Source organism: Microtus ochrogaster, chromosome 21 (assembly GCF_000317375.1).
Source record: "Microtus ochrogaster isolate Prairie Vole_2 chromosome 21, MicOch1.0, whole genome shotgun sequence".
NCBI lineage: Eukaryota > Metazoa > Chordata > Mammalia > Rodentia > Cricetidae > Microtus > Microtus ochrogaster.
This window is the reverse complement of record NC_022022.1, coordinates 46,431,595-46,456,971: the sequence shown is the minus strand read 5'-3', so window position 1 is coordinate 46,456,971 and position 25,377 is coordinate 46,431,595. Positions and strand designations below refer to the sequence as shown.

At 44.7% G+C, this 25,377-nt stretch overlaps 1 protein-coding gene across 1 annotated transcript in view; it reads right to left on the bottom strand.

The window, feature by feature from the left end:
* St6galnac3 (ST6 N-acetylgalactosaminide alpha-2,6-sialyltransferase 3) overlaps window positions 1-25,377 on the bottom strand; it is a 450,344-nt gene that overhangs the window by 152,188 nt on the left and 272,779 nt on the right. The window contains exon 3 of the mRNA XM_005357471.3: window positions 20,206-20,615. Within this exon, the coding sequence (XP_005357528.1) occupies window positions 20,206-20,615 (410 nt within the window). The remainder of the gene's footprint in view (window positions 1-20,205; window positions 20,616-25,377) is intronic.

Here is a 25,377-nt window from a genome sequence, read left to right as displayed (position 1 = left end):
CAGGAGGAGGAGCACGTGTGAGCACAGCCCAGGAGGAGGAGCACGTGTGAGCACAGCCCAGGAGGAGGAGCACGTGTGAGCACAGCCCAGGAGGAGGAGCACGTGTGAGCACAGCCCAGGAGGAAGAGCATGTGTGAGTGTAAGCACATTCTAGAAGGAGTAGCTCATGTGAGCAAGCACGGCAGGCACAGCAAGTGTAAGCACAGCCCTAGAAGAGGAGCATATGTGTGAGCACAGCCCAGGAGGAGGAGCACAGCCCAGGAGGAGGAGCACAGCCCGGGAGGAGGAGCACGTGTGAGCACAGCCTGGGAGGAGGAGCACTTGTGAGTGTGAGCACAGCCTGGGAAGCAGAGCACATATGAGCACAGCCTAGGAAGAGGAGCTCATGTGAGCACAGCCCAGGAGGTGAAGCACATGGGAACACAGGAAAGTCATGCAATTCTTCTTTATCATATGATGAATTTTGAGATGAATCTTGAAAATCTTTAAAATATAAACTTAGACCCCCCTAATAAACAGATAAGCAAAAGATGCTACAGACGGGTCAGCTTTTTATTCTATCCCTATGTCCTGTTTAATTTGCAGCTCTCTCTGCATAGATGAAAATGTGGCAATAGATTTCCATGAAAAAATCGATTAAATAGAAAATTGTGTGATGTCTTTGAAAAAGAAAACCAGAAAAACAGAGAGACAGACAGGGGGAGAACCTGTGATAAATCTGTCTCTATATTAAGAGCTTAAAAAAAAAATCAGTTGAATTTGCCAGGAATTTTATTTCTTAACTGAAATTTAATTTTTATTTTAATTGCATCTATACAGCCTTCAATTTGTTTTAAAAAGAATCACCAAATGTTGCATCTGGAGCTCTTCACATCCACTGCAATAGGAGAGAAAAAGCTTTGCGCCTATGAACAGTCACGAGCCCCGGCGTCCCAGGTTAGGGGCGGGGGAGACTAACAGTTGGTGTTCACTGGCTTTTATTTCTGGACGCTGAGTAGCATGAGCTATAGAAATAAGGCGAGGCCAGGTCCATCCTAAGGGGGGACTGAGCAGCATCTGATAGCCAGCAGCAAGAGAGGAGCTGTCAGGACTGATGCCGATCCCTGCTGGTCTGTCCTTGCTCATGAAGTCCCTGCTCAAGTGACATTTCCCTCAAGGAAGAGGCCTTTGAGTTCAGGGCAGAGGGGACAGTGCCTGATTCTGCCAAGCGATTCTGCCAAGCGATTTTACAAGACCCCTATGAGGAAGAAGCTTAGAAAACATTACTTCTCGGTATAACCGCAGCTTCAGGCACATTCCAGGAATCGCAAGAAGGCTTTTGATTATTGCTTCCCAGTGCTTGCAAAACTGGCGTTCACACAGGTAATGTTTGTTGAGATCTGGTGTACACTATGTACTCTGCAGAGCAGGGTGGAGGTGGCCAGCCAGAACCAGACGTAAAATAGACAGCTATACCAAGTCTGTACAGGGATTGGGGCAACACAGCACGAAAAATGAATGCTTGAGGAAGAAAGATAACCGGGGCTGTTAGAGACAGCTGCGTGAGAGAGGTGGACAGGCAGAGCCTTCCTGCAGGGAAATGAGGCCAGCGTAGATACTGTGTCTCCAGCTTCCCTGTCAAGGCTGGAGGTGACATTCCCGTATTCACTTTGGGGAGGAAAGCCTCTTCCGGTGCTTCTCTCCGCACAGAATTCTCAGTCAGGTCCGTCCGGCCCAGGCAGCCATTCCATTCATCAGAAGACAAACGTTTCACAAGGCCGAGTCTCACACCTTGCAAGCCTTCTACCAGAGACAGACCCCAACTTCACTAATGCCCCCACCACATGACTGCAAGCACACTAGAGCCCGTTTATATGGAGCGCAGAAATGCTGCCAGGCTTAATTAGAGACCATTGTCACACTTTCATTAGCTATTAACATTATGCAAAGATAAACTAATACAAAATGAGTTCTTCCGTCGTGACATAATTGTAATTTTAATGGCTACACTATGACCATTAAGAACTCAGTGCATATTTTCAATTTTCCCATTAGTGGGCAGTTACTTATAAGGTTTCCTATTACGATCTGTCCACAGAGACCAAGTTATTAATGCCCCCATTTCCTATGACGAAAATCGCAGCGACACGGCGTGCACAGGAGAAGGACAGCCACGGCGCAGTTTGCAAGACGGAGAACACGCACGATGTGAACGTTCTTATGAGAAATTCTGACTTATAACGTTTCCTCAAATCTATTCTCCCTCATTTTTTTTTTGCTCCTTTGTGGCCCTAAGTCCTCAACTTTTTCCTAACACAGTTCCCACGGTATAAAATATTCAGTAGCCTGCGCTTTGATATATGTCTTAAACAGTTTTCACCATGCCAAGAATTAAATTAAAACCCCACAAAGCCATTTCTGGGAATTTTTTTGAATGGCTCAACAACTTCAGGGTTGTGTTAGAAGAAGCAAAACGCTGATGGACACTGATTCGTCTCTCAAGATGGTGAAGGGTAAGAAGAACTTCAAGTAAACGCAACAGTGGCGGCGGGGGCAAGAACTGCTAAGACTCTCCAAAGATGATGACGGATATGGATCCCACCAAAAGCAATGAGCAGCGTTTCTCTCTGAAGCAGCAGGCCCCCTCCATGGTCTCTGAGTAAAGGATCGTACTGTTTGTGTTTGGGAGACACACCAGAGGTTTATGAGTCCAGCCCGATGGTACGCGGCCTTCGCGAGCTGTATTACTTCATTGTGAGGTCCGCTGTGGCCCCGTGGACTGGTGTCTGTGTAATTACTTCGGGTAAAGCTAGCCGTGCGGAGCTGGGTGGCGGGACACAACCCCGCCGCTCCTATTACTACATCCTGAAAATGGGGTTACATATCAGTTAATTTTCTATTGTTGTGACGGTATGCCATGACTAAAAGCAAACTAGGGGAGGAATGGTTTATTTTTGCTTACAGTTCCAGAAGGATAGCGCCCACTGGTGGTGGGAAGGCACAGAGCGCAGCAGAAGCAGGAAGTAGCTGATCACTCTTCCATCCACACACAGGAAGCAGAGAGAGATAGAGCAGGCCTGAGGAAGACGGTACAAACGCCCAGGGCCTGTCCTCAGAACTTCCTTCAGAAAATCTGTGCCTCCTAAAGGCTCCATCACATCTACAACCAGTGTCCCTAGCAGGACATAAGCCTTTGGTGACGCTTCTGACTGAAACCACCACAGGCTATATGCCTGGTACCTTGTACTCTTCAAGGTTTCTGGGAGAAATTAAAGAACTGGAAAGGCTTAAATTCAAGTTTTCAAAAGGGCGTATCTTATCTACCCTATGGCCAACTGCCATTGTTAGCTCTGGAATAGGGTTTATCTGGCATTTACGTCCCAATAACAGTTAATCATTGAGGGAAGCCAGCGTAGAAACTCAAACAGAGCAGAGACAGGAACTATAAAGGCATGCTGCTTATGGCTTGCTCTCATGGGCTTGGTTAGGCTGTCTTCACACTTGTCCAGAGGTGGCACATATCTCATAATGGGCTGGACCTCCCCTATCAACTATTAATCCGCAGGCCAATCTGATGGAGGCAATTGCTCCTTTGGGGTTCCCTTTCCCAGATAATCTAGTTTGTGTCAAGTTGACAGAAAACTAACCACACACACTTCTATTTTTAAATGGCTAGTGTCTTTCCCTGAGGAAAACCACCAAGCCCTCTATAAATATGCTGTGAAATTATTTGATAATATGATTTAAAGCTTTTGTTCTTCCATCCCAGAACAGCAAATTCAAGGATCCTTGCACACAATAGGTCACTGGATCTCAGAAATTGATATATAAGGCACACCACAGAAGCCCAGGATCTAGTTTCTGAGATTGTCTAAGCAGAGGAAGTGGGATATCCTTCACAAGAAAGCAGGGAACACACTGAGAAACACTGTGCGGGTGAGGTGTCAACTCAGTTTTGGGGAGTCACAGCAGCCAGCAAGCATGGTACCAGTCTGGCATTCAGAGGAGCCAGGGAGGGAAGCCTCATAAAAATGCAGGGAATCTTGGGAAATTTACTAAATTTGCCTTAATCTTAGGTTTTCTTGCCCACAAAATAAATGTGCTGGACTCATTTTTAGCTCCCCCTGCCACCTCCTTTTCTCCTCGCCCACTAGAGTTGTTAATGGAGAGTCTCGAGTTATATATGAATTCTCAGGAAGTTTTGCAGGAATCTTTTTTTTTTTCTCAATACAGAACCTCACTGAAACATTTGCTTTCCAGGTTTTTTAACAAAACTATCATTTCCATATATGTTCCCTGGTTACCAGAATTTCTGATAGCAATTAGATTTGTCTCAGATGCATGGAAACAGAAACAAATGCTGATTAACAGATATGTCATGTCTCACAGACTGCACCTTTCAAAGCATAAGTGTCGCCATGGTAAATTCTCCCAAGGCATGCCAGAGGGGTTAGGTTAGAGACCAGCTCTACTCCAGTCCTAAGAGACCCTGGTCCTTATGTTAATGAGTCAGCATCCGCCAAAGCCTCACGTTCCTGCTAAACACCTGGGTGATGCTGTGTATCGAGTGCACTGAGAAGGGGCAGCATCAAGTGCTGCTGGAAAAAAGTCTCACATGGTAGACTGGTAAGAGCAAATTGTAACATGTCACACTGTAGTGACAGGGAAAATGGAGTTCGGTATACGGGTTACAGAGAGGGTGGTGAAGGGTGTTGCCAGGGAAGGTTCTCTGACAAGATGACATTTGAATCAACACCCAAGAGAAACGAAGGAGAAAAATCCTGTCGCTACCTGGAGGTGCTCTGGACATATTGAATTATGGAGACTATGCTTTTTAAAATAGGAACATGTGCATTATCATAAGCTAACATATTTATGAGCTCATATTCTGGGCAGACTCCAGACTTTAGAAGTACACGGTCTTGATTTCCTAACAGGTCTGTGGGGAATTCAGACGCAATCCCCAGCCCATGGATTGTCCATCAGTGAGGCAGAGCCTGGACTTCGGCATAAGACTTATTTTCCCCCCTAGAACACTGCACAGTCTCGAGGTCAGCATTGCTTTAACTCACACCGGGATGTGCGTGGTCTTGGCTGGGTTTCTGGGCTGCTTTCATTTCCTACCTACTGACATCCTGATGAGTGTGTTATTTATAAATATTAAAAACAAAGAGGTGAGACTGGATGCATAGAGCCTGCCAACACATGCCAGAGCCTCTAGAGATCCTGGTAAGGGCAGAGAATATGTCTCAAACATCAGCAGCTCCTCTTCATCTGGACATGGTCTGACACTCACTTATCACCCAGGGAACGCGTACTCAAAAGATGTTTGCAATAGGCATGGGCGAAGCTACTCTCAGAGTTGCCTATCTCACACCCAGATGCCCCTCCTAAGGGGGGGGAGAGAGCTCAGTAGGAGCATGTGTGGGTGAGGGAGCCTGGGCATGTCAGTGAACAGGATGTTTTCTATCTCTGATGAGAAGTCACGCAGCTGCCTCGGCTCCTAGCAGATGCTGTGATTTGGTGTATATTCTTGAACGCTTCCTTTACACAGACCCTTTATAGGAAGCAGACTTAAGAAGGGAAGTCACATCTGATCACCGAACCTCGCTCACACTACTAAGTCATGCCTCTAGCGTGTGACTTCTGAACATGTGGATGAGCTGACAACAAAATGAACTGCTCCAAAGAAGGCAGAATTGCTCATCATCCCGCTCACTATAATTTACATGGCTTGACGGGATGAGACGGTTATTTTCGCCGTGGTGATGTGCAAAATCATAAAACAGGGTGTATTTTGGGAACACCTAATTAACTTCTTAGCTCCAGGGAGGTTTCAGCTACGGCTCTGAGCCATGAGAGGAGCAGAGGTATGTACCTCGAGCCTTAGGTAACTGCAAAGAGACAGTCCAAGGACTTGAAAGGAGACTGCTGGCAGAAAGCAGGGGGAGGGGGGGGTGAGACTTGCACTCACATGGTGCTGCCTTCCGAGATGTCTTTTACATCGCATTACAAGGGATGATTTTATAGCTGAGGGTTATTAATCATTAAGATTACAGACAAGAACACAAAAAGTCCATCTCTCTATTCAAGGTTCTTTTTTTTAAATAACAAACATTAACATTGATCAAGCTGTTGGACACGAAACTTTGCTGCAGCCTATAATCAGTAACCGAAGTGAGAGCCACGTTTCCCACACAACTGCCAGAACCTTGCGTCACACTTATAAATAATGGCCCGCTCCTACAAAGCACCATCTGCTTAATGGAGAAAAACGCTCGTCATAATTAGGAAATCCTTCTTATTATTTAATATTCATTGAACACCCACAATGTGCTTGGCAGCAAAGACACCAGAAGCTCTCTGCCCACCAAGCACCCGCCTGCTAAGGAAGTAGGGTGTGCCAGTTTTACGGCACTTTCCACTTTGTCATACTTTATGTATTTCTTTCCAGGTGACCGAGTGGCAAACGGTTCACTCTTTGGAGATCTCTCCCCCTAATCCAGGTGGGGTGGTCATGATGAGTCAGGATGAAGGCAAAGGGAAGAAAAAGGGGCGGATCCATCACAATCCCCCATGGAGAACAAACAAGAAAATGTGCGCCACTGATGCAAGAGAAATGGATGCGCCCCTAAATAAAACTGACGGTGTTACAGCCTGGCAGACCAGTACTTAGAAACACAGCAGAAACACAGCGAACATGGCGGTAGATAGTGTCAACAGTCCAAGTGACAAAACCGAGGATCACATGGGAGATGAACCTCAGGCATGCCTCTGGGGGGTTATCTTGTTTGCACTAACTGAGGGAGGAGGACCTCACACTGTGGGTGGCACCAGCTCCCAGCTGGGACTCCGGACTGTACAAAGTGGAAAAACCCAGGCAAGCACTAGCCTGTGACAGTCATTGCTTTTTTCCCCTTCCAACTGTGGCTGTAATGTGACCAGAGACTTCACGTTCCTGTTGCCATTCTGGACTATCGCTTGAACTGTGACCTAAAATAAAGCTGCCTTTTGCAGAAGGATTTTATCATAGCAACAGAGAAAAACTAAGATAACCATGTGCTGGAGAACTGGCTATGCCTCGTGCGCTTCTTTGGGGAGCTCATGTGTGCTCTTCTGCAATGAACGGTTAGGCTGGGACAGTAATATGCAACAGTAAGTGCAGAACAGTGATATGAACAACTTGGTTCATAAAGAGTTCATGGGCAGAGAGCTATTCCCAACGAGAACTTCCTTAATAGGCCTGTCAGCCTTTCTGGAAAATCTCCACTATATCCCCTCATATCTCTAATCAGTGCAAACTCAAGAAAATCCCACACGTTCAATATTCAACTATGCGGAGAAGCATTCTGGGAACACTAAATGACCTGTTCACAAAAGGAGATAGCATTGCACATGCAACTGAGCCTTTGTATGATTTATCCAGTATGGTTTTTATTTTAATGAAAACTGTTTTTAGTCTACTTATTGAATATTTAATATACAGATTTTTCCCTGACCCTATGTTAGTGTTTTTAAGTTTTGGTATGTTTTTTTGAGACAGTGTTTCTCTGTGTAACAGCCATGGCTGTCCTGGAACTCACTTTATAGACTAGGCTGGCCACGAACTCAGAGATCCACCTACCTCTGGCTCCTAAGTGCTAGGATAAAAGGTGTACACCATCACTGCCTAACTCAGACCCTAAATTTTAACCAGTTCATAGTTTCTAGAAGAGGTTGCCCATCCTTGCATCACTGTCTTGCTTTTTGAAGCTTTAAAAATGCTGTTCATTGACTCCATAAGGAAAAATATGAAACATAGAAAATAGGCTGGGCTTTGCTGACAACACTGGAAGGGCCCTCCTCATCCGCTTGGGCGAATCAGACAATGAAGTGCTATTTGGTATCTTAAATTCATAGATATACTTCAAGTATCCTTAATATGGATAATTAAAGCAACAGAGAAACCACACACACAGAGACAGGTAAGGCCCAGCCGGTCACCTCTATGGAATGGTGCCCAACTGAACTTCAAAGGGACACAATGTGACAGGAACACAGGACAGAGAGACAACGATGAGCTCAGGCATTGTTAGGGAAATAAACAAAGAGCAAAACTGGGAAGCAACAGTAGCCTAAGCGCACACCCACGGTTGGCGCTTCGCTCGGAGCCGGGACAGGGTAATTAGTCTATCCAGAATGATGGAGTGCCGCTCTTCCGCGCTAATGAACAGCAGCGTCTGGCAGGACTGCAGAGGGGCGAGAGCTTGAGACAGTGGCAAAGAAAATGCAGTGCTGCAGGGATATTCAGTCCCGAGCTGAGGATCTCCCTCCACGAAACTATCACAGAAACGAATTCAAGACACTCAGAACATGACACCAATGAAAGGGGCAAAATGTAGCCAAAATAATTAAATGTGGCTTGATCCTTCTCTGACACAGACCCTCTCAGAGTGTGGCTCTAGGCCGTGCACAGCACTGCTTGGCCATTTCCTAGAAATGCACAGCGTCTGAGTTGAGGTGTAGCCCAGAAATGCCAAGTAGGGTACTCTAGCAGAGAGAGAGAGAGAGAGAGAGAGAGAGAGAGAGAGAGAGAGAGAGAGAGAGAGAGAACTAAGTGCATTCCCCCAGAAATGCCAAGTAGGATACTCTAGCAGAGAGAGAGAGAGAGAGAGAGAGGAGAGACAGAGACAGAGACAGAGAGAGAGACAGAGAGAGAGGGGGGGAGAGAGAGAGAGAGAGAGAGAGAGAGAGAGAGAGAGAGAGAACAGCTCTCCAGGTGACCCTTATGTAAGCTGCAGGCCTGAGTCCACTGTTCTCCAGGTAAGAAAGAGAGCTTTGCTGTTCTCACTGGATTGCTGGTCAACTAAGCCCACCTGGCCAATTACATTTCGACTATAAGACCATATACTAAAGAATGGAAAGCGATCCCAGTATTTCCAAACAGGCGGTCTCTGCCTTGAGAACACAATGCTCTATGCATGTGTTTGCTGCTCTTCCTGAAAGGCCGCAAACTCTTGCTTTGCTGTCCAGCTACTTTGAAGGACCCTGAAAAACAATTTTTACAAAACCACCTAAGCCACTTCATGTTTGTGCATCTCTAGGTCATTCACCAGCACAAAGAAAAGTAGTATCATCTACTATACAACCTGCACTATTTGAGGTCCTCAGTCTGTATCATTGAACAAAATAATGAACCCTTCCCTTCCCATAAGGAACGTATATCCTAGTGAGAGATATACACAAAAGAAATAAACAATGAAGTACACGAATACATTAGAGAACACGGCAGATTTGAAAAGCCCATGAGGTAAAATTAGGAAAAGTGGGACAGGGTAAGACTTGGGCATGCTGGACAGATGAAGTCTGTATTTCTGTCTCAAATGATGTGATCAACTCACAGAGTTGGTGACAAACAGATGGCCATGCACCACGTGGAGAAAGAGCATCCTGGCAGCATTCTAGAGCAAAGGCACCCAAAATAAGCATGAAGTTGTGGTAGATGATAAAGCTAAGTGACCAAGGTGTTAAGTTAGACATATAAAGCTCAGAGAGGTAAAAGGGGACCAGGTCTCCAACAGAAACATCGCAAGCCACCAGGAAAGCATGACCTTGGCTGAGGATGTGGCCCCATTGGTCGAATACATGTGTAGCATGCACGATGCCCTGGGCTTGATCTTAGGCCCACAGGTATTGAGTGTACCGTTGACACCCATGGCCCTGGTACCAAAGACCCAGAAACAGGAGGATCAAGAGTTCAAGGGCATCTTAGCTACCTGGCAAGTTCTACGCCTGATTAGACTTATCTCAAAAACTAAAACTAAAAAGGTGAAATGGGGTAGGAAAATATGAATAAAATTTTAGAAATATAAAAGCAGAGGGCTATCACAGGGTTCAGCCAAAGAGGGGCATGATCTGAATTATATATAAAAAATGTTTTCAACATTTTTCTTCAACTGTGGGTCACAAACTCATCAAGCATTTATGCAGGTGCTAGAAGATATGGCTGCCAGTTTTTCTTTAGGCTCAATATTTAAAGTATTTCTAGTATAATAATTTATAGCTTTCCTATCAAAGAAGAAAGTGTGTGTATGTGTGTTTTAAGAGAACTAAAATGTAAAGCTGGCAAATGAAGCCAGACAGTTTTGCTAGAGGTTTTTGGTTCTCTGCTCGGGTCTTTTGTTTCTGCTGTGGGAGGGAAGTTCCGTTTGCCACCTAAGGATCAAGGGTGTTGGTGGGTTCAGATTTTCCAACTGGGTCTGTTCATGAAGCAACTGGCAGCTGAGAGAATTGTGAGTGAAATTTTGGAAGGTGCTTTCCCACTGGTGAGAAACTAAAATAGAATGCTGCCTTTGAAGAATGGATCTGTCAGTGACTTATTACAAGCCCAGCGTCCAGCTATGAAACCCTGGACAAGGCAGCAGATTTGCCAACCTTTGGTAGACGGAGCACGGGTGGTCTCTCTGAATAGATCTGGGGAAACTTTGCTATCAGAATCCAGCCCTACAATTTATCCATTCAACATTGCTGGGAACTATCTATATAACATAAAACTGCTTTGAAATTCACTAGTATTTCATAAACAAAGAATTTTAGGTTTTATTTCCAGTAATGGGCACTGAACCCAGGACCTTGAACACACCAGGCAAGCTCTCTACCACTAAGCTGTCTCTGGTCCTCAAAAGGATTGGGGAGAATTCACATGCATCCATTTACTATCCATTCATCTGTTAAATATTTACTGGATGACTATTAGAGCCAGGAGTCTATCATGGTGTTTAAAGAAACAACTATATAGAGCTGGTACCCTGCTAAGGTGTTTGTGTGATGGAGGAAGGTCACTGGTTAATTAATAAGTAAACTGCTTGGCCCTCATAGGTTAAAACATAGGTGGGTGGAGTAAACATAACAGAATGCTGGGAGGAAGAGGAAATGAGCTCAGAGGCTGTGCTCCCCTCTCCGTGGCAGACACAATGAACTCCAACCCAGGATGGACATAGGCTAGAATCTTCCTGGTAAGCGCCCCTTGGGGTGCTACACACATTATTAGAAATGGGCTAGTCCAGGTGCGAGAGTTAGCCTAGAAGAGGCTAGATATAATGGGCCAAGCAGTGTTTAAAAGAATAGTTTGTGTGTTGTTATTTCGGGGTATAAGCTAGCCAAGCGGCCAGGAGCCGGGCTGTGGGAAGAGGCCCACAGCTCCCCTCAACATTTGTGGACCACCTGATGAGCTTAGACACATGCACCAATGGTTCAATGATAGAAAAGACCACAAAAGCTATGAGTTAACAGAGGAAATAAGAGCTTGATGTGGGCATGTCACAAAAGGTTTCATGAATGAGGCAGCACTTGACTTGGCCTGTCTCTGTGCACATTGTGATGCAGGAAGGGCCATTAGCAGAAGCAGCATCTCTACAAGCACAAAGGAGATTTTTGAGAAAGGCAGAGGACCCATATGAGAGGCAGACAGTAGCACACTGTAGCCACGGCAGTGGAAATGATGGAGGAGGGGAAGTGAGCGGCCACTGAGGTGAACTTGAGCCCTGACACACCTGAGAGTCCCTCAGCTGAAGGGCACAGTGAAAAGCACATGGATTTACTCTTGAGATGGCCATAACCACCAGCCTTCTCCACGCTGTCTCAGGGAGGTTATAGTTATTTAGGAAACAGTTATTCTTCAACTGTGAATGATATGCTGTCCTTCAAGCAATTGAAATAGCACAATGTAAAGTGAGCAACATTCAAGAGGATGTACACTCAAGTCAGGGAAGGCCTATGCTGACCTGGACTATCAACTGTTTACTCAGGAAGAAAGCTGCACCAGGAAGTCTAATTCAAAGGACAGTATTTCTGTAACCAGGAGGACAGGTGTTTCCCGGGAGGAAGCAGTCAGCACCGAGATGTTGCAGTTCAGCATCCTGGGCATGCTGCAAGGTGTTCTGAAGTGGCTGCTGGAGCAGCTACACTCTAGAAGTACAGATGAGCCTAACATGATTAATGAAAAAAATCAAAACAAACTGTATATATTTTTAAAGATTTATTTTACTTTAAATTATGTGCCCATATGTGTGTGTATGGGGCTATATGCATGGGAGTGCAGGTAACCTTGGAGTTCCAAGGAATCAGACGCCCCTGGGGCAGACATTTTGGTTGAGAGACATCTGATGTGAGTTCTAGGAAATCAGGTTCTCTGCAATAGCAATATATGATCTTAGCTATGGAGCCAACTCTTCAGTTCTCACCTCTATTTTTAAAAGAATACAGAGAAAGTTTGTTCCTAGTTCACAAATCTTAATTAATGGTGAACTAGTGTTGATGAGAGATAGACAGTGCAAATAAAGAAATACAAGGCCAGGAGAAATCCAACTTACAGAAAGAGGGAGGTAACTGTGGAGATAAGGTTTATCACAAATAACCTTTAAAGTCAGCACTGAGAAGGTGGTGTGAGACAATGGTCTGTATTCTGTCAATTATATTTTAAATAAACACCGATTGGCCAGTAGCCAGGCAGGAAGTATAGGTGGGACAACCAGACAGGAAGTAGAGGAGGGTCAATGAGAACAGGAGAATTCCTGGAAGAAGAAAGTTGTATTTTTGTTTTTAACAGTCCTGGCCCATCCACAGAAGAAGCAAGATGTGACTGCCTCTCCAAGTAAGGTACCAAGCCACGTGGCTAACATAGACAAGAATAACAGGCATAAGTTATAAGAGTTAATAAGAAGCCTGAGCTAATGGGCCAATCAGTTTATAACTATGTAGACCTCTGTGTGATTTCTTTGGGACTTAACAATTGCGGGAACTGGGCAGGAAGGACAGAAACCCTGACAACAGTGTTCAGAAGTCACTGTGCTGAAAGGAGTGCTGAGCACAATGTCTCCATGGACATTTAGGATAACCTAATCTCTACCCTCAACACGCTTCGTGTGTGTGTGTGTGTGTGTGTGTGTGTGTGTGTGTAAGTATGTATATGTGTATGTATGTATGTGGATAGGTGTGTGTGTATGAGTACGTGTGTATATGTATGTGTATATATGTATGTGTGTGTGTAAGTATGTATATGGGTATGTATGTATGTATGTATGTGTGTGTGTATGAGTACATGTGTGTATGTGTATGTATGTGTATATATGTATATGTGTGTGTGTTGTGGAGTAATTCTCTCATACGCTGTAAAGATCTGTCACTCAAATCAGTTCACTAAAATGTTGACCATCCAGTAGCCGGGCAGCAAGTATTGGCAGGGCAAAGAAACTAAGAATGATGAGAAGAAATAGTGTGGAATATGGAGACGCTGGCCAGACAGAGAGAGAGCAAGATGAACACACAATACTGAGTAAAGGTGTCGCCACATGGCAGAGCACGAATAAGGAATGTGGATTAACTGAAAATGTAAGAGCTAATTAATAAGCCTGAGCTATTGGTTGACCATTTCTAGGTAATATAAGCCTCTGTGTGATTATTTTGGAAAGCTATTGCTGGGTATTTGGGACTGAGTGGCTCCAAGACAGGAAACTTCCACCTACAGTGTGTATGTGTGCATATGTGTATATGTGTATGTTTAAGTATGTGTGTGTGTTTATGTACGTGAGTGTATGAACATGTGTGCTTGTGTGTGTATGCATGTTTTAAACACACAGAGGTCAGTACAGTTATTTTGAAGCATCATAAGCGTCCCTCTTACCCTGCTATCCTGAAGAGATGGCTTCTTTTTACAGGATTTTCCATTCCAAAGCATTTGTGCATTACCGCGGAGCCTAACACAGGCCTCTTAATAATGGGAAATGGAAGTCTCTGTGCCTGGATGCTGGTTAGCATGAAGCCAGCGTTCTGGGTACCTCCTTATACTTTTGTAACCCAGGAGTCCAACAGGTCTGTCCCAACTGCTGTATGAATTCAGTATTTCTGCCAAGTGAATCAGCTGGGGAAGGAACCACTAACTCCACTTCCAGCAGAAAAGGTGCTGAGAGGGAGGTCCCAATGACAGTCTTCCAAAGGACACAAAGAGGAAGCTGATGCTTTACACTGTCTTCTCCACTCCAAGGCTTCTTCCACTTTGCCTGGTTTCTCTTCTCAGTCCCGATTTTTCTGGGGTTCGGAGTTATTTATTGAGAACTAGGAACAGCTTGACGCCTTTGTCGTTGGAGTAGCACACACAAGGCTACCACTTCTTTGGGCCAATGTGGCTCGTTTCTTCAGCCTCATAAGCTTTGTTTGCACTCTCCTCCTTGCCACTCTGTGTCCTTTGAATCTGCTCGCCTTGTGCAGTGCAGGGAGAGCTCATGAGGACCCCAGATCCTCAGAGGAGATATAAAGCCCCTCAACAAACAAACTACTGTGAGTTTGCCAACCCGAGGGCTGTGAGCCAATTTAATCCCTAGAGTAATAATAGAAGAAACTTTCAAAATAATACAAGCTCCAAGAAAATTTCAACAATCACCCAGCTGGAAGAATTAAACCCACGCTGCCCTTCAGATTCTGGCTAGATAAGGAAACAGTCAACACACAGGGTTAAGAGGACCAACCCATCAGGGTTAACACGTTTCTGATTTCTCGTTCTCTCCCAGAGACTGGGTGAAGCTGATGGAGAGCTCTATCAGAAAGGAGTGAAGCAGAGAACTTGCTATATACAAATCCTCGTCCCATGCTCTCAGTACCCCCTGACAACGGCTGTCACGTCTTCAGCCTTCTATTGGTACTTCAAAGTGGCTCCCTCTTTCCTCACCCTCTTCACCTGAGGCAGGAGCATTGGGAAACACAGTTCCATTCACTCCGAGCTTTCATTAATCTCACCCACCCCTAAAGGCGGAGCCACACTGCTGTCACTAATTACGACCTATCTGGGGCAGCTCAGAGTCCTTTATCAGCCCAGAATTAGCTTTGCTCTTTTAATAGTGATGATAGCTTTCTCAATTATTAGCTAATTAAATAATGTGTGTACATCTGCCAATACGTTTCTGAAGTGGGAAGCAAGCAGCAATTGCCCACCTGCCAGAGGTTACAGAACAGCACTCACGATTGGCCTGTGGCCTTCCGGGAAGTTAATACTCCCCCCCCCCCCACACACACACCTGTGCATGCCAAGCACATACTCTCATCCTTCAGGGGGAGGGGGACCATGTGCCACTGTCAGCCCAGTACCTCCAGGGGGATTCTGTCTTAAGATGTATTAGGGTAAGCGTTGGCTGCCAGCACGACAGACTTATTGATGCATACCAATCATTCAAAGGGGCAGCACGGAGACATTTTGGTCAGAATGTTTTGAATATAAAAACCTTTCATTCTGAAGGTTTCTGGGAGGCAGGGAAGATGTACAGAATTCATAATTCTTGTTTATCAGAATCACATTCAGCAGACAAAGCCATAAGGGTGGCCACTGTCAAACAATCTGGTAACTCTAGAGAATGAACAAATGTCCTCTGTGCCAGCTCCCAGACTCCCCACAGGCCATGCTCACTCACAAGCCAGAGTTTTCAGTAGTAACTAATATGAGAACAAATGATTTCTCATCTGGTTTGAAAAGAATTCCAATATATGTAAGGGTTAGTCTAGGATCATCCCAAGAAAGGAAGGCGTCTGAGCACTGTTTCCAGCAATACACATTTCCAACAGGAGTCCCTTCAGAAAGAGAAGAAAGCTCTGGGAACATGAAAATACTATGCCTGTCTATCTGTGTTGCGGGTGCATGCATACACACGCACCATGGGGTGAGTGTGTGGAGGTCAGAGAACAGTTCCCAAGAATCAGTTTTCTGCTTCCACAGTTTGGGCCCCAGAGATCAAATGTGGGCCTTGGTTTGGAGACAGGCATATTTTTCTACTGCCGTCTCATCAGCCAAAGGCTGTATTTTCAAAAGAAACTTGAAGACTGGAAAAAAAATCAAAGAAAGAAAAAGAGAGGGAAGGAAGGCAGGAAGGAATCGAGAAATATTTTTCTTTCAGGAACTAAACCTAATAATGCTTCTATCAAAAATCATTTTAACAATCAGTGACATGACATTTCAAGGCTGTAAATTGCCAGTGATACGCTCTCTCCATTAGAATATGATGATCAGGGTTGCTATCTCAGTGGTACAGTACTTGCCTGGCAGGTCTAAGGCCATGAGTTCGAGCCCCACACCAAGCATACACAAAGACAAAAATGAGAACTTGCTGGTAAATTTTGAAAGCAAAATTGAATGAAAGGAAACAGCTTTACAACAAAAGTTAACTTAAAGGAGACCCCTAGCTCCTGACTCCTTTCAGTCTGCAACTATGTGTGCACACAACAGCACTAAAGAGGAAAATACTGCAGTCTTTGGGGAGACCTATCCAGCACACATCCAGCAGATGCGGCCTTACATGTCAGGCACAAATGCCTGCCATTTAAACATTTTCGGTACACAGTACTCGTAAGAGGCTTGCAGTGATCACATAGCTGATCTGCCGTTACTCCAAGTTTACTATGTATTGCAAGATAAAGCAAATGATTAATTACAATGCTGTTCCTGGGATCTTTGATTGGCAGCCTGCCAAAAAGAAGACATGGATGTAAGACATGCATGGTAAGATAAAAGCCTGGTGGGCCTGAGTTAGAATGGAAAGACTCAGTTTGAACATCATGACGATCGTATTTATAAACAGTGCACACAGCATGCATTGTTTATAGTTTATCTCTGCCCACTCTAAAGGCCGAGAAACAAAGATCCAACCTTGTAATAATAAGCACCACAATACCATGGTTTATATTCATTTAACAACTAAAAGGAATCAACGCTCGCTCCTTGGAGAATGTTTGAATACAAGTTCATAGGGGGATGCAGCAGGTAAGTGCTGAAGTACCTACAATCCGAGAAAGGAGGGAAGCTCTCCATGACCTCTCATGCATCAAAAGCAGGCAAAGCCAATTTGAAGAGGAACACCCACAGGCTAAAATAAGACATTCGGAGCATGCATCATGCTTTATAATAGATTACAAAACTTGAGATACACTTAACTGCTAGTCAGTGTGTAAATATTGGGAAGCTATGAACATGTGGGTCACTTCAGAGGATGCCAAGCAAGAAACTAATGCATCAGAGCCAGTCAGTCTTTTGTCTGGTGGTAACCACGTGAGGGCAAGTCTCTCTCTACAGAGCACACCAGCAATCAAAAGATCTAACACCACCGTTTTGCAACCCGAATAAACTCCTGCCTCTAGACAGCACTAGTGGTTCCTACCACAGAGAGAAAACTCTCGGGTATCACTACAAGTAGTCAGCATATATTAGGTATAATCATGTGATTACAAGTATCACAAGGAGCTCATGGCAAAGAAATAAATATTAATTGGATCTGAACCCAGTCAACCTCAATACATAAAAACCAATGTTGAAGAAATAGCATGAGAAGTTAATAAAACTAACTACATGGTAGGAAACCCAGGTGGCTATGTTTCTTCAGTGAGGAGTGGTGTAGGGAAAGAGTTATATGGATAAGTACACAGAGGAAATACACCACATATAATGCATGGACCGTATGTCAACCCTGATTTGAACTAATAATTAAAATATATGTACAACTTGTACATCTATGGGACAATGTTGACCATTGCAAGCCAAGGATACACACAATCATGTGGAGGAAGTGTTTGCATTTTCATGTAGGATGTGGAGACTTACATTGGTCTTTTAAAAATACACAGTAAAATATTTAAAGACAGAATAGAGAGAAGGCTAAGGTTCCCTTCAAAATTATACTCGGGGAAGGAGAAAGTGTGTGCAATTCAGCTGGACTAAGATGGGTCACAAGTTAGTAATTCCTCAAGCTGAGGCCTGGCTCTACAGAGAATATGAGACCACCGGGCTCAGCATTTGAAGATATTGTTGAGGTTGTGAATACAGCACAATGTGTACAAACCCATGATTCAAAACCAAATTCAGTTTAAATCTCCAAAACACATGTGAAAGCCCAGCAGGGCCCTGAGTGTCTATAAGGCCCCAACTGTCCCTGGCAGCTCACTGTCTAGCCAGCTTAGCTAAGATGGAAGCTTCAGGCTCAATAAGTGACCAGGTATCAAAAAATAAGGCAGAGAGTGACAAAGGAAACACCAGGGTTCCACCTACAGTTTTTATGTGTGTACATGTGAGTATATAACAAACATCTACCCACTCAGAGAGACTGAAATCTGTCATTGTGTGCAGAGAACCGTGGTAAATCATTATATTCGGCACAAGCAGGGCTGGATTCAAACCATAATGAGATGGATATTTTTGGTCAACAACACACTGACCAGTCAAATTCTATTTGTCCTCCCTTCTGCAGAGCTCTAAAGAACCTGTAGACATTAGTCATCCTGTCGGCAGTAGCCGGTGAAATAACAGAGGAAGGGAAAACCAAAGAAGCGAAACTGTACCATAAAATCAAATGACCTTTAAAAGAACTTCAGGTTTAGAGACCCCCCATTGATGGAGATCTGCCAATCTGACGCCACAGAAGCAGCTTTACTCAGCACGGACACAGAAAACAACCTCCCGATGCTATCCCCCTTCTCCACTCTTTTCCACCAGCATCCTCTGCAACACTGCCGTCTCAATGAAAGCTCACAGTAGAAAGTCAACGTGATTCAAACACCACGAACAAGTACCACACTTAGCTCTTCTCTGATACCCCCAAATGACCCTCAGGCTTATCATTGTAACCAGGGGGTACCCTAAGGGATAGCTCTAATGAAAAACCAAATACGTCTAATTAATTGCATTGCTCGGGGCTAGTGAGAGACCAGAGGTTTCTGGGGCCCCAGGAGAACAGTAATAGTACTCATACAGAATGGTGCTACTCACGAGTACAATTCTTGCAAATACCAGATCTGCCTGTCTCTTTGGCTATGCTATGCCGATTTGGATCTCATCTTTGAGGTTCTTCCTGCAGAGGAGAGACTCATGCTATCAAAACTGCATTTTAGGGGCTAAGAAGACATGTTAAGTGAAAATCAGTCCACAATATCAACAGGTCCATTGGTCCACCTGAATGTTGTATGTGTGTCTGTGTGTTTATGTATTGTGTGCATGTGTGTATGCATGTATTGATAAAATATAATGTATGCTGTTTATTAAGAAACTAAAGAAGGTACTCTTGAGGATGGAAGTGAGGGATAGGACACTGGAAAAAAAACAGACCAGAAAAAGTCCCTGTCGAGACTTCTAGCGCATGATGAACACTGAAATTACACTTGGAGACAGCAAATCCCAAGTCTCCACCACCAATGGCCCAATAGCTACAACTCTCTATTCGATGCTATTGAGTAGTCAAAGACAGGCATGCATTTTAAGGAAATCAGATTGTTAGCACTGCAATTACAGTTGAAGCTCAATTTATTCAGAGTATTGCACAAATAAGCAAAATCCACATATAATTTAGAACTTCAGGCACAGGTTTCCGGATCTTCTTCAGCAATTCTTTATGCGTGCTATATTTATGAATATCAGCCAAGATTGATCAGTTTGTAATTCTGCTTCCCTCGCTTGTTGTAATTGTCTTTCTAAAGAGGCAGGAGAACCAGCAGACAGCAGAGCTGCCTGAAGGAGCCAGGAGAGGAAGTGGAAGATGGGGACGAGGAGAACGAGAGGAACTTGCCTTGAGCAGAGAAGGTGGGCACAGTGATTTATGAAATGGGAGAGAAAAGTGTATGCACCAAAACATAGGTTGGTTTTTGAACAAATGAGCAAAGGATATATTTATACTTCATTTCTCGTTAAGAATCCAAGTGCTAATGATTTTAAATAAATAATGCCAATGTGTCATTTTGTTTAATGTGGTGTTCAAGATCACAGGGCTATTGGTATGCGTGGATCTGTGCAGTCATATTAGAGGATCAATAGTCTATTCTGTCTCTGGTTTCCAGGAGGCAGAGGGAGCCACAATTCTCACTTAAGATGGCTTAAAAACCTGAGATTCCTAAGTATTTCTGTTTTGAAAGAGAATGTGAAGATGTCCCCTTTCAGCCAAATATCCGATCTAATCAGTAACAAATTGAGCTACATAGGAAGAGCTCTAAGGACATTTTGGAGAACTCTCCACCATTTCCCGGAGCTTCAAACTATTAAAACGAAGCACACAGAAGGCAGTGTGGGTGGAATTAATGGGACCTCATTGTCGGCTCCTGCAGCCATCATAATAATCAAAACCATGTAGCAATTGGTTTAAAAAAATAACTCTGTTCATTTGATAGCTCGGCAAAGATTCACCATAAAAGACAATAAAGGTCAACGAGGCTGTTCCAGAGAGGACTCACCTGTCTTTCCCAGTTTCCGCCTTGAAGATGCCATCGCAGTAACTCATCCGCTGCTCCGTGGTCACGTAAATCTGTGCGTTCGGATAATTATCAACTGTCTTTTTCAGCATGTTGTACACAATGCCGTTCCCGTCCTTCCTCATGTTGCGGAAAGGGCCCCAGATAACATAAATGGTGGCACTTGCCTCCTTGAAAAAATAGTCAGGGTTTTTTAGCAAAAGAGGAACGCTGGTGTGCGATACAACGCGAACCATCGTCACGTGGCCGACGTCTTCCTCAAAGCCCTTGGTGGGGGCGTTGTTCATCCTCCAAATGCAGGAAGAGTGGTCTATCTCCTCGCCCACCTTCTGGCCCACCATCTGACCTGAATTGGACACTATGGCGCAGTGGTCACAGTCGAGCTGCAAAGGCTGAACGAGAGAAAAGGGAAGACTGTCATCGAATGAGATCTCGAGGAGCCGAAATGTCCCTTACCGCATGATGACTGAGTATGGGATTACCCCGATACATATCTATGCTGCAGACTCTGCTACAGGTTATCAAGTTAGCAGTGGGCGTTTATTAGGAGAGTAAATACATCCTGTTGGAAAATGATTACTTTCTGTAGCCCTAATGCTAGTTTAGAATTATGTGGGAAAACAGCCATTCATTTCCGCTCTGAAGGATGAATTTTATAAAGTTAGACCCGTAATTTCAAATGAAATGAGAGAATATGAACTATTTCTTTTCTATGGTAAGGATGCTGCCAGGGCTACATACCCAGGCACGTATGTTGTACTTTGATATGCATGCATGGGTAAGTGGCATTCGGTAATGCAGAGAAGGCAGCAGATGATGAGAGGCAGGAGACATACACAACCCAGACCACTTCAGGCAGCAAAAATATTACAGTGATGCTTAAAAATCCCCGAGTCGTCGTATTAATGATCCTTTGAGCTTGAATTGGTTCTAGGTGGGCAAGCGAAGGCCTCTCTTGAGAACACAGAAAGGCATGCACACATCTCAGAAGCCTGATACCTCTTTCCATGGAACTATCAGATTCAGAAGAAAAACACTGATGTCTGGGATTTGTAAGTTAATACAGATCCCAGTGGCAGAGCCAAGCCCACAACCTTCTAAACACAGACCCTCTAAATGAGAACTTCCAAGCCTGTATCTTCTAGGTCTGGGTCTCCTTTGCTTGTGTGTGTGTGTGTGTGTGTGTGTGTGTGTGTGTGTGTGTGTGTGTGTGTGTGTGTGTGTCTGTGTGTGTGTGTCTGTGTGTGTGGGTCTGTGTGTGTGGGTCTGTGTGTGTGGGTCTGTGTGTGTGTGTGTGTGTGTGTCTGTGTGTGTGTCTGTGTGTGTGTGTCTGTGTGTGCACACCTGGGAACAACGGAGAGCCGCCAGAGGCACCACTGAGAAAAGGCGTTGGTTGAGTGAAGAAAAGGGACTGGCCATAGAGATACATAAGCAAAAGCCACTGCAGATGCTTTGAGGCTGGAAATGATAAGAACTGTGTGCTCCAGAAAGCTAATGCAGACAGCAAGTAGGCGTTCGGGTCAGGGAGGTGGCCGCCATGAATCACGTGGGTCCCTTGACTTCCTGTGCAATGGAGATCTTTAACAGTAGAGCAGATGATCTGACCTGAGTTGACCAACCTTGGCTGTTACATGGAGAACTGGACCACAAGAACAAAGGGTTGAAACCAAGAAAGCAAGCCGCTGCTCATCACCCAGGGTGATGGTGGGACACACAGAGGGATGATGAGGGTGTGATGCTGACAATCTTAGGTTGTATTCCGGACTGGTCCAGAAACAAAACGTGTAAATGTAGATGCTAAGGGTGACGACAGGCTTCCTGCCCCGTCTGTGTGAGACTACAGCTGCCCTGACCCAGGAGGGAAGGAGGGTGTTTGGAAATAAACCCAGGAAGAGAAACCAGAACTTGTTTCCAGAGTGGGCAGGTGGGAGACGCCTAGGGTACAGAGTGCTACAGTACATCTCATACCAAAGCTACTCCAACTGCCTTAAATGTGCGTCTTGCTCTGGGCATTCAAGCAGTATGGGCTCACTATGAAGAACTTGAAAAGGCAGGAAAGAGTAAGACTGAAGTTATTCCTGTGTCCGTCACTCAGCGGTGACGGATCTCACTTTTCCCTCTTTCTACATAGGCTACTGTGGGCAGATTGAGAGACACCAACTACACAGCTCGGCACCTTTGATTTTCTTCTGGTTTTGTGTTGGCCTTCTCCATACCAGTAAATAGTCCTTGCAGAGAATTTAATGTCAGTCATTGTTCAGTTACATAGACATGCCATAATGTATATATTGCTGGGCATCCGGCCATTTTCTGATTTATTTCCAACTATAGAAAGTACTTTGGTAAACACCTCTACATCCTAGAGTATTTTGGAGCCAACGGTTATGGTGTTAACCTTGTTTCCTTTCATTATTTCTCTTTACTCCTGGTTAACATACAACATCTGGCAAAGGCATCTGCGTGCGTTGTCAAAACTAAAAATTAGAAAAAACACAAACGGTTGGAGTCACACAGGCCCGTTTCAGAGATGCCTTAGAACACTGTGATCAGGGCTCACGAAACGGCTCGGTGGTTCCAAGTGTGTTTTCTCGCTCTTGCACAGAGCAGGGACTCGGTGCCCAGCACCCACATGGTGACTCACAACCATCTGTCACTCTGGCTCTAGGGGATTCTGTACCTGATTTTGGCCTCTGTGAGCACTCGGCAGGCACACACTATACTTCCAAAATATATGCATGCACGTATACAATAACAATAAATAAAACTTGAACATAAGCACCTCTGTGATCAGGGGGCATGATGATGGAGAAGTAGAGACAGGAGGATTATGAGTACAAGGTCATCCCAGTAATCGAGAGAAGCCCGGGCTAGCCTGGGCTACCACCTGCACTATTGAACAACTTTGTGATGAAGGAATTGCATGTCACCTTGATCAACTGCAGTAAGCAGCTGATAGGCCAAACCCCAGGACACAAGAGGTCTGCCCAAAGAGGATGAGTCCACTGGGACACCTGAACACAGGGTTCCTAGCCAGTTCCATCACAAAGACTTTATTAAATGAAGGCACAACTGAGTGACTTTCAGGGTCAGGCGTTGTCTGCAGCTTTACCTTTTCATGAAGAAGCCTACATTCTTTCAGACAACATGCAAGAGTGAAATCTTCTTGGGATTTTGGGTAGGGCTTGACATCTGCTACCCAAAGCCGAGTCCTCCAATTTCATCCTGAATCTGGCACACCACTGCCTGTTATAAGCCACGCATTACACGGCTTGCTCTGACTCACCACCATCATACGGGGGGCAGCACGATTACATCCCACTGACCATCCCAACAGTGTCCTTAAGTAGGTCATAAAACCATATTTGGAGTACAGCGTTCAGAGAACGAAAAATCAGCCATCAAAGCTTTGGATGTGCTCCACAAATGCGGCAATCTGCATTGGATTTCCCGGCCGTTATAACGAATCAGCCAGTTCTGCTGTAACACAGCTTAATTTAGCTAATCAGAATCAGCAGGTGGGTCTCACTTGACAATTGTAACCTTGGAGAGTGATCCATTAAGACAGTCCAATCTGTTCCATGACAACATGGGGAAGCCACAGCTGTGCAGATTAGGAGGCCAGCAGCTGACTGGTGCCACGAAGGCCAACAGTGGGGACAACAGTTTGTTGTTTGTGTGAGAAACATGTCATGCAGAAGACAGCATTCAGTGCAGTGGCTTTGGTTGTGGATGACAGTTCAACTGGCCACTAGTGTTCACTGTCTCCTGAATGACAGTGTCACTGTGAACAGAGTCTTCAGAGACTCTGGCAGGTACGTTACTGGCCCCAACCCTGCCTGGCTCTCTGACTTCCTGGGCAAGGCCAGGGACACATGAGTGGACTTGCTTAGAACCCCATTAACCAGAAGCTTCAGGAACCATTTAAAAGTATGGCGGGAAAGCCAGAGCTGACAGACAAAAACTTCCAAATCGGAATCAGAAACTCCAAGCTGTCAGGAGAGTTGGCCGTGTTCCCAGGGATGCATCCGTGTGTTTGAAGGAACCGCCATCAAATTACTACGAGCCATGATCAAAGAAAGAGCCTAGGTATACATGGCTGATCTGGCAAGACCTGCCTCACCCAGTAATCCCCATTTCTTTTATTGCCTCTGTCCTGTGACTTCTAATCTCAGCTTTGTTAAATGCATTGCTGTTTCCTGTGTTCATTTAATTTGGGAGCCTGAGCACAAATGTATTACATACGTCTCCATGAATCCATTCTGTCTCAGTAAATGGTGACTCTATCTTCCTAGATCGAGGGCCTAGATTTTGTGAGATCTCAGTTAAGACTTATTTGGTCCAATTCATCAATCTCCATCTTAATTTCAAATTCTTCTTTTCAGTTGAATGGTCTCTATATTTTTTTTTATTTTCACTAAAAATAATATGCCCCTTGAATCTTGTCTTCTGTAACAAAACATCTTTTAAAATCTTCTGCTTGGCTAAGAACACAGATGTATTTAACTAATCCCTTTCTGGCAGTGATGCCACTGTTAAAGAGAACCTACAATAGAGGAAGGGCAAGGTGAAGCGCCTGCTCAGAGTTTGATATTCCAGGATCAACGTGAGAAATTAAAAATGCCGGGCACGGTGGCATGCGTGTGTAATCCCAGTACCGAGGATACAAAAGCAGGCCGTTCCACAGAGCTCACTTGCCAGATGGCTTAGCACACTTGGTAGGCTCCAGGCCAGTGAGGGACCCTGTGTCTCCGAAAAGGTAGGCTATGTCTGAGAAATGACATTGCAAGTTGTCTTTTGGCCTGTGTGTGTATCCGTGTGCATGTACACAGAAAACCACTGATGGTTTTCTGTCGGCTTAGCAGCTACACATGAATCTCCTGATATTTACATTATTGGCTGTGATCCCACAGAGCCACAGTCAACACCCCTGCTGGCCACTCAGGTCTCACAGCTCTGGCTCTGCCATGCTGTGATATGTAAGTTTAAACTAAGTCTTTATGGTTCTATTTGACAACAAAGACTCAAACATCAGATGTGGGGGTGAAAACCTGCTACATCAGAGAAGCTGAGAAGCAACCAGTTGACGTTCCTTTATGGCCTGAGATCCAGCGAGAGAGAGAGAGAGAGAGAGAGAGAGAGAGAGAGAGAGAGAGA